This window comes from Babylonia areolata, chromosome 20 (assembly GCF_041734735.1).
Source record: "Babylonia areolata isolate BAREFJ2019XMU chromosome 20, ASM4173473v1, whole genome shotgun sequence".
NCBI classification, from domain to species: Eukaryota; Metazoa; Mollusca; class Gastropoda; order Neogastropoda; family Buccinidae; genus Babylonia; species Babylonia areolata.
This window is the reverse complement of record NC_134895.1, coordinates 44,010,732-44,020,731: the sequence shown is the minus strand read 5'-3', so window position 1 is coordinate 44,020,731 and position 10,000 is coordinate 44,010,732. Positions and strand designations below refer to the sequence as shown.

General features: G+C 47.6%; 1 protein-coding gene across 1 annotated transcript in view; it reads right to left on the bottom strand.

Annotated features, from left to right (window-relative positions):
• LOC143294620 (uncharacterized) overlaps nt 1–10,000 on the bottom strand; it is a 49,509-nt gene that overhangs the window by 11,157 nt on the left and 28,352 nt on the right. The window contains exons 6-10 of the mRNA XM_076605996.1: nt 9,680–9,825; nt 6,876–7,035; nt 5,710–5,789; nt 2,504–2,960; nt 780–1,078 (exon numbers count right to left, since the gene is read on the bottom strand). Coding sequence (XP_076462111.1) covers nt 780–1,078; nt 2,504–2,960; nt 5,710–5,789; nt 6,876–7,035; nt 9,680–9,825 — 1,142 coding nt within the window. The remainder of the gene's footprint in view (nt 1–779; nt 1,079–2,503; nt 2,961–5,709; nt 5,790–6,875; nt 7,036–9,679; nt 9,826–10,000) is intronic.

Here is a 10,000-nt window from a genome sequence, read left to right as displayed (position 1 = left end):
CCACTTCCACCCAGGGAGAGACTATGTATATGGGGCAATGAAGTTGGTCAGTGAGGCAAGGGAGGTAACTAAACGAGTAACTCCGCGATCACTTCCCTTTCACTTCCACAAGACCGAAGAAAACTCCCGTTTGTGTGTGCGTGTACCTTGTGTCTTAATATTCAAAGCTTCGTGACAATAAAACTGATGCAATTCCATTCTGTTATCTTTTCCTCTCTTTTCAAAAAAAAAAAAAATTCTATTTTATTCTGTTCTGTTCCGGAAATCTTTGTCTGAATACTGTACCAACAAATCACGTTATTCGTTTGTGTTGTTTTGCCTTGTGTCTTGTAAATCTTGAGGTTTTGTGACAATGGAATGGATTCTGTTCTATTCTACTCTACTCTACTCTACTCTGTTCTGTTCTGTTTCATTCCATTCTGTTCTGTTTTGGAAATTGTGTGTCTGAATGTTGTACCAAATAATCACGCTGTTTGTTTATTTTGTCTCGTTTTTGTTTCGTTTGTCTGCCTTGTGTCTCATAAATCTTAAGGCTCCGTGACAATGGAATAGACTCTATTCATTTCTGTTCTACTCTGTTCTATTCCATTCTATTTTACTCTATCCTATTCTATTATATTCTACCCTATTCTGTTCTGTTCCATTTTATTCTATTCTACTCTATTATGTTCTATTCCATTATATTCTGCTCCATTCTATTCTGTTCTGTTCTATTCTACTCTATTGTATTCTACTCTACGCTGTTCTATTCTATTCTGTTATATTCCTTTCCCACTGACCTCCCCATCCGCACAGGAGCGGGTCCCGCTGGGGTGGGCGGCACACCAGACCACCAGGAAGAACGCTGTGCCTTCGGGGTCTGGATCTGACCACTGCACGTGGAACTTTCCTCCTCCGCCTCCTCCTCCTCCTCCTCCACCACCCCACCACCCCGTGGCCTCTGCTCCGCCCCCTCCTCCTCCTCCTCCTCCTCCTCCACCACCTCCTCCTGATGAAGACTGGTGGTCACTGCGGCTGACAGCGTCCACGTCCATGTCCACGTCCACCTCCACCACCACGTTGTCCGGTGCCTTTGGTCCTGTTGAACAGAGGCTATCGGTCAGGCTTCGTATTGTTTGTTTTTGAATTTGGGTTGAATTCCACCCCCCCGATAACGGAGTAAAGCTGCCTACATGGCAGGGTAAAAAACAGTCATAAAACATGTGAAAACCCACTCATGTACATAAGAGTGAACGTGGGAGTTGCTGCCCACGAATGAAGAAGAAGCAGAAGAAGAGGAGTTGAATTTATTTTGTTTTTTGAGAGTAATCGAGTAAGCAAGACAATATTGTACCAGCCGCCGTGGCGAAGTGGTTAGCGTCGCGGACTGACGGCTCGGAGGACGAGGGTTCGAATCCCAGCGGAGGTGGTTTTTTTTCGGCCCGTGGCCGGCTCCTACCCAGAGTTGAGTGTGCTGTGGGCTTAAATGGGGAGACTGGGACCACACAGTTGAGTGTCATCCACTTCAAGGATGCGTCTTTGGGTGTGTTGCTCTAATTACCTGACCAACATTGCAAGTGTCTGTATCTCTCGGGCCTGGTTAACGCCGGGATATCATTATAACAGGAAGCGTAGAGTACAGCCTTGTCACGCAGTCCCAAACCAAAATGGACCTCCATAGCAACATCGTCATCGTCATCGTCATCCTCCTCCTCCTTCATTATCATCAATATAAACAAAACCGTCTCAAAGTCTGTGGCCTTTCATGCCCTGCTCTCATGGTGACCTCAGTTTCGATACCCCTCCTATTCCGTGCTGGGGGTGAGTCCTGTCAGTGTCGTCAGTGTCGGCAGATTCATGGGGGGCTGTTGTTTGAGGGACGTGGTGGCGGTCTCCACTCTGGGAGGGACGCTCACGCAGTCTGGCTCCGCGACTAAGCCATTATTGTCGTTAGTAAGAGGCTTAGTAGGTGGTGTCCTCAGTACGTTAAATCAGAACAGGCACCACTGAACACAACCGAAGTGACTCAGCAGCAGTGCATGGTTTCCTCTGGTGTGTGGCCTCCTGGCGACCTAACATCGATGGTTCCCTGTGGACTGCCGACGCTGGAACTGCAACGGACGAACCGTGTGGCCGTGTATGGGGGAATCTAAATGAGCGGTGTGGGAGTAATGCCACTGAAACGGTGCAGATGATGGGGCAGCAAAAAAAAAAGAAAAAAGAAAAAAAGACAATGTTGTTTTTTCATCAGTATTGATATAGGTACTACAATAGATAGATAGATAGACAGACAGAAAGATAGATAGAGAGATAGATAGATCGATAATAGCAGTAGTAGGAGCAGGAGCAGCAGCAGCGGCAATAGTAGTAGTGTTTGAATTACTGCACTGCATATACTCGGAAAGAAAGGAAATGAAACACCCATTTAAACTATACACATTTTACCTATTATTTCATACAACAACAAAAACAACAACAACTAGTACTACTACTACTACTACTACTAGTACAGAGGGGGACTCACTGTAACGGAGGTCCGGAACGAAGACCTGCGAGCAGTCCCCCGACCACAGACCCTCAGAGGTCCGGGCGTGCAGCACCACCACGCTGTCCCGGCCGACCTCCAGGGCCAGGCGACGGGACGTCCCTAGAGGGAAGGACACCTCCTCTTCCTCCTCCTCATCTTCCTTTTCCTCCTGCTCCTCTTCCCCCTGCTGCGAGTCCTCCACGTCCACACCCATCGACTCCTCTCGCTTCCTCTTCTCCTCCTCCTCCGCCGCCACCACCATCATGCACCGACGCTGTTGCCCACTGGATGATCGACGTTTGGGCAGAGACGTCAGACTTCTGAGGGGATTTCCTGCGGGCTGCAGGAGGGTCGGGGAAGGGGGGTGGTGGTGGTGATGATGAATCCCGGGCAGAGGGATCCCCTGAAGGTGGTAGGCCTTGATCTGGCTGTTGCGTAGGGGCTGCGGTATGGACTGTGTGAAAAAGAGAGGGTGGGTGGAGAAGGGGGAGTGGAGGTGGCGGGGGTCGGGGGAGGAGGGGGGTGGGGGGGGGCGTGGGAGGTGGACAAGCGAGGGTCATGAAGAAAGAATCGTCACACACACAAAGACACACACACGCGCGCGCGCGCACACACACACACATATACATACGTAAGCACGCGCACACACACACACACACACACACACACACACACACACACACACACACACACACACACACACACACACGCACGCACACACACCCACGTATGCACGCACACACGTACGCACGAACACACAGACGCACGCACGCACAAACACACACGCTTACACACACAAACACACACACACACACACGTCGGTAGGAAGAAAACAAGATAAATGAGTTGGGCGAATATGGGGAGGAGGAGGAAGAACAAGAGGAAAAAGGAATAGGAGACACTAGAAAAAAGGAAAGGAGGAGGAGCAGAAAGAGAAAGAATAGGAGAAGAAGAAATAGGATGTGAATGAGGAGAAGACGAAGAAGCCAAAGAAGATAAAGACGAAGAAGTAGGAGGAAGAGGAGACGAGGAAGAATACGAAGAAGTAGCAGGAAGAGGAGGAGAAAACGAAGAAGTAGCAGGAAGAGGAGGAGCAGACGAAGAAGTAGCAGGAAGAGGAGGAGAAAACGAAGAAGTAGCAGGAAGAGGAGGAGAAAACGAAGAAGTAGCAGGAAGAGGAGGAGCAGACGAAGAAGTAGCAGGAAGAGGAGAAGAAGACGAAGAAGTAGCAGGAAGAGGAGGAGCAGACGAAGAAGTAGCAGGAAGAGGAGGAGCAGACGAAGAAGTAGCAGGAAGAGGAGAAGAAGACGAAGAAGTAGCAGGAAGAGGAGGAGCAGACGAAGAAGTAGCAGGAAGAGGAGGAGCAGACGAAGAAGTAGCAGGAAGAGGAGAAGAAGACGAAGAAGTAGGAGGAAGAGGAGAAGACGAGACGAAGAAGTAGGAGGAAGAGGAGAAGAAGACGAAGAAGTAGGAGGAAGAGGAGAAGAAGAAGTAGCAGGAAGAGGAGGAGAAGAAGAAGAAGTAGGGGGAAGAGGAGAAGAAGACGAAGTGGGAGGAAGAGGAGAAGAAGACGAAAATGTAGGAGAAAGAGAAGAAGATTAAGAAGTAGGAGGAAGAGTAGAAGAGGAAGAATACGAAGAAGTAGGAGGAAGAGGAAAAGACGAAGACGAAGAAGTAGGAGGAAGAGGAGAAGAAGAAGTAGGAGGAAGAGGAGAAGAAGACGAAGAAGTAGGAGGAAGAGGAGAAGAAGACGAAGAAGTAGGAGGAAGAGGAGAAGACGAGACGAAGAAGTAGGAGGAAGAGGAGAAGAAGACGAAGAAGTAGGAGGAAGAGGAGAAGAAGAAGTAGCAGGAAGAGGAGGAGAAGAAGTAGGGGGAAGAGGAGGAGACGAAGAAGTAGGAGGAAGAGGAGAAGAAGAAGTAGGGGGAAGAGGAGAAGAAGAAGTAGGGGGAAGAGGAGAAGAAGAAGTAGGAGAAAGAGGAGAAGAAGAAGTAGGGGGAAGAGGAGAAGAAGAAGTAGGAGGAAGAGGAGAAGAAGAAGTAGGAGGAAGAGGAGAAGAAGAAGTAGGAGGAAGAGGAGAAGAAGAAGTAGCAGGAAGAGGAGAAGAAGAAGTAGGGGGAAGAGGAGAAGAAGAAGTAGGAGGAAGAGGAGAAGTAGGGGGAAGAGGAGAAGAAGAAGTAGGGGGAAGAGAAGAAGACGAAGAAGTAGGGGGAAGAGGAGAAGAAGACCAAGTGGGTGGAAGAGGAGAAGAAGACGAAGTAGCAGGAAGAGGAGAAGAAGACGAAGTAGGAGGAAGAGGAGAAGACGAAGAAGTAGGAGGAAGAGGAGAAGCAGACGAAGAAGTAGGAGGAAGAGGAGGAGAAGACGATGAAAATGTAGGGGGAAGAGAAGAAGACGAAGAAGTAGGAGGAAGAGGAGAAGAAGAAGTAGCAGGAAGAGGAGGAGAAGAGGACGAAAATGTAGGGGGAAGAGAAGAAGACGAAGAAGTAGGAGGAAGAGGAGAAGACGAAGAAGTAGTCGGAGGAAGAGGAGATGAAAAAGAGAGACGGGTGGGGCCGTGGGGGGGGGTGCAGTCTGGGGGAGAAGAAGCAGAGAAGTAGGAGCGGAAGAAAAAGGAGAGAGAGAGGAGAGAGGGGACTGGGGAGTGGAAGGGGTCAGAGAAGGAGGAGAAGGATGAGGGTGAGGACGACGACGACGACGACGACGACAATCAAGAGGATACAGGAAGATGAGAAAAAGAAGGCCAAGAAGGAGAGGGAGACAGAGGAGGAAGAAAAGAAAAAGGAGAAGGACGGAGAAGAAGGACGAGAAAGAAGAAAATTGAAGAGAGGAGAAAGAGAAGAAGGAGAAGAAGGAAAGGGAAGAAGAGGAGAAAGAGAAGAAGGAAAGGGAAGAAGAAGAGAAAGAGGAGAAAGAGAAAGAGAAGAAGGAAAAGGAAGAAGAAGAAGAGGAGAAAGAGGAGAAGGAAGAGAAGAAGGAAGAGGAGGAGGAGGAAGAGAAGGATCAGGCGGCATGACTTCCCGACTGATGACACTGACCTTCCCGAAAGAGGCAAACACAGGGCTGCGGGAAAAGGAGAAGAAGGAAAAGGAAGGAGGAGAAAGAGAGGGGGGGGGAGCATCTGCCTAGCAGATGGGGTGTAGCGTATACGGATTTGCCCAAAGGCAGTGACGCCTCCTTGAGAAACTGACACTGATACAGACCTTCCAGAATAGGCGAACGCAGGAAGTTTCACATGCCTCCACGCTGTAACTAGGGCACAGCTCTGGGGCCACGTCTGGTGCTGCACACACAATTCACATACACACGCGTGCGCACGCACGCGCGCACACACACACACACACACACACACACACACACACACACACACACACACACACACACACACACACACACTCACACACACAAACACTCACATAAACAACACACACTCACACAATTCACATACACACGCGCGCGCGCGCGCACAGACACACACACATACACACACACACACACACACACACACACACACACACACACAAACACACACACACACACAGTGTTTTCATGTCTTTCAAGGACTCCTCTTGAAACTGTCTTACCTCATCTTATCTTACCATATCTTATATCACCCTACCTTACCTTAAATTACCTTACCTTACCTTACCAAACCTCACCTCATCTCAACTCACTTTACTAATCTTACCTGATCTGTTTGTATGATATGTGCTTCCGTGTAGGGAGGAGGGGGGGTGCGGGGGGGGGGGGGGACTGGGAAGGGGATATTTGATAGGGGAGGCTTTGACGGTCGCCATAGCCGAATGGTTAAATCGTTGGACTTTCGATCTGAGGGTCCCGGGTTCGAATCACGGTGACGGCGCCTGGTGGGTAAAGGGTGGAGATTTTTACGGTCTCCCAGGTCAACATATGTGCAGACCTGCCAGTGCCTGAACCCCCTTCATGTGTATACGCAAGCATAAGATCAAATACGCACAGTAAAGATCCTGTAATCCATGTCAGTGTTCGGTGGGTTATGGAAACAAGAATATACCCAGCATGCACACCCCCGAAAGCGGAGTATGGCTGCCTGCGGGGTAAAAACGGTCATACACGTAAAAAGACCACTCGCGTATATACGAGTGAACGTGGGAGTTGAAGCCCACGAACGCAGAAGAAGAAGAAGAAGAAGAAGATAGGGGAGGCCCGGAGTTGGGAACGAAACGTAAAGTGCTTTGAGCAGTAGTTCTGGAGACACGCGCTATATAAATGTCCATTATCATCATCATCATCTTCATCATCATTTTCATCATCATTATTTTCATTATCATTTTTATTATTATCATTATTGACGTTGTACAGCAGTACCCCTCAGTTGTTATTTTTTTACCTGTGGGCTGTGTCCGTAACGAGAACTGATCCCAGTCACTCAGGGTCCCATTGACACCACCGCCAGGCGCCACGGCTGTCCTTATCGTGTAGACGGTGAACGGCTGCAGTCCGGTCAGTTGCACGTCTCGCGGCTGTCTCTTGGGCCATTCCAGCGTTGTCTGTAGCAAACGGGTGCAACGTAAGGACAATCGCCGGATGCGGCAATATGTTCCCACAAAATAAAATGAACAAAAAATAATAGTACAATAATAATGATAATAACAATAGTGATAACAATAATAATCATCATCATCAGAAGTAGTAGTAGTAGTAGAAGAAGAAGAAGAAGAAGAAGAAATAATAATTATTATTATTATTATCATTATTATTATTATTATTATTAGAAGAATATATATATATATATATATATATATATATATATATATATATATATATATTATAATGATGATGATGATGATGATGATAAGAAGAAGAAGAAGAAAGAAAGAAACAAACAAAATATACATAACATATATTCAAGTGTGGAAGTTTCAGTTTGGCGGGGGACTGATCTATATTTGAAGACCAACTGGCCTGTAACTCCCGCCGATCTATGACAGTCCATTGACGGGCTTAACAGCCAAGTGGTTAAGGCGCTGCACGTTCAACCTGAGGGTCCCGGGTTCGAATCTCGGTGACGGTGCCGCCTGGTGGGTAAAGGGTGGAGATTTTTTCCCCCAGATCTCCCAGATCAACAGATGTGCAGACCTGCAAAGTGTCTGAACCCCCTTCGTGCGTATACGGATGCAGGAGATCAACCACGCACGTTAAAGATCCCGTAGTCCATGTAAGCGTTCGGTGTACAATGAAAACAAGAACATACCCGGCATGCACTACCCCACAACCCCTCAGCCTCCGAAAACGGACTATGACAGCCTACATGCCGGTGGTAAAAGCGGTCGTACACGTAAAACCCCACTCGAGTACATGAGTGAATGTGGGAGTCACAGTCCATGAACGAATAAGAAATAGACAAGAAGATGAAGAAGAATGAGACGAATGACAGTCTACTGCGTTTCGCCTTCTCGCCCTCCCTCTGTCTCTGTCTGTCTGTCTGTCTCTGTCTCTGTCTCTCTCTCTCTCTCTCTTTGACGCTGTGTTATACTCGTACATTATACATGTATTAAGTATAACTACATTTATATGCGTACATGTTTGTGTGTCTCTTAGAACAACGGCAGATGTGTAAGTCGGCCAAAGTGCTAATATATTCACCGTTGGAAAATAAATATTCATTCATTCATTCTCTCTAAAACATACAAATACACACAATAATGTTTGTGCCTAAAAACCCAGTATCATCTCCAATGAACGATTGTTATACTCGACGGGTGACGGGCGCAATAGCCGAGTGGTTAAAGCGTTGGACGTTCAATCTGAGGGTTCCCGGGTTCGAATTTCGCTCACGGCGCCGCCTGGTGGGTAAAGACTGGGAATATTTTTCCGATCTTCCAGGTCAACATATGTGCAGACCTGCTGGTGCCTGAACCGCCTTCGTGTGTATACGCATGCTGAAGTTCAAATACACACGTTAAAGATCCCGCAATCCATGTAAGCGTTCGATGGGCTGTGGAAACAAAAAGCATACCAGGCATGCACTGCCCTGCCCCCTCCCCCCCCCCCCCCCCCCCCCCCCCCCCCCGCCCCTTCCCCCGACCCCTCCACCCACCGAAAACGGAGTATGACTGCCTACATGCCGGAAGTGAAAACGATCGTACACGTAAAAGCCCATCCGAGTACACTTGCAAACGTGGGAATTGCAGCCTACGAACGAATAAGAAAATAGACAAGAAGAATGAGAAGAATGACAGTCTACTGCATTTCGTCTACTCACCATCTCTCTCTCTCTCTCTCTCTCTCTCTCTCTCTCTCTCTCTCTCTCTCTCTACAAACCTGCAAATACACAATCTAATGTCTGTGCCCCCCAAAACCACTGTCAGCTTCTTCGAACACTTGTTGTTCTCCACGGCTGTTGAGACAGGGCGAAATATCCTGAGCGCTTTCACAACAGTGACTTCCGAGCAAAAATGATACATGTGTATCAGTTTACAGTAAAGCTTTGTCTGTGTCCAAAAGCAAGAAAGGCGAACACATTTCTACTGCATCAAAATAACTGATACAGAGACACAGAGTGTCAACACAAGAGACAGTGCCAGCATCATGATGTACAAAGTGAGGATTTGTTTGGGTTCTTTCTTAAAACACACAGACTCACACGCACGCTCGGCGCACGCGCGCGCGCACATTACATCCCCCACTCTCTCGGCCAAGAGGGTTTTAGGAACAGTCTGCGTTGGGGATGATTCCCAAAGGCCAACTAGCCCCCAAGGCTGCAGCGCGAAAAAAGCCAGTGCAATCTTGCCTCCGAAGTTTGAAAGTCATAGTCCTTCACAAAAGACTAAGCTGTAAATGATTTCCATTGCTATGGAAAAATCATTGACAATACAGCTCTCACTTTGCTGTTGGCTCAACAAGAAACTTATGTCAATCTGTAATATAGGCTGAGTGTTGGGCCTGTTAGTTATCGATGGTTAAACTTTTTCGCCGCGGCGCCTGGCTGAATATCTATCTTCTTCATCGTATTACCCTATTTGTATATATATATATGCCCTATCTATCTATCTATCTATCTATCTATCTATATATATATATATATATATATATATATATATATATATATAATGATAACAATGATTTTTTTAAAATCAGACTTGGAGGGGGGTAGGAGGGAGGGGGTGGGGTTGGAGGAGGATAAATGGGTACCTCGTTCCAGTTGCCCGGATCCCACTGTGACGAATAGCGCACGTGCGCAACCTTGTCGTGATGCTTGTCGCTGTGGTGCAGCCGCACCTGTATGCTGCTTGCGGTGCTCTTGACCTCTTCCCACTTCAGCACCTGGTCTGGCTTGACTGAACGTGGAGAAAGACGTGGCGTGTTTCTACTTTATTTTATTGACTCACTTGTGTAAACAAAGTGAGTCTATGTTTTAACCCGGTGTTCGGTTGTCTCTGTGTGTGTGTGTGTGTGTGTGTGTGTGTGTGTGTGTCTGTGTCTGTGTGTCCGTGGTAAACTTTAATTTCATTT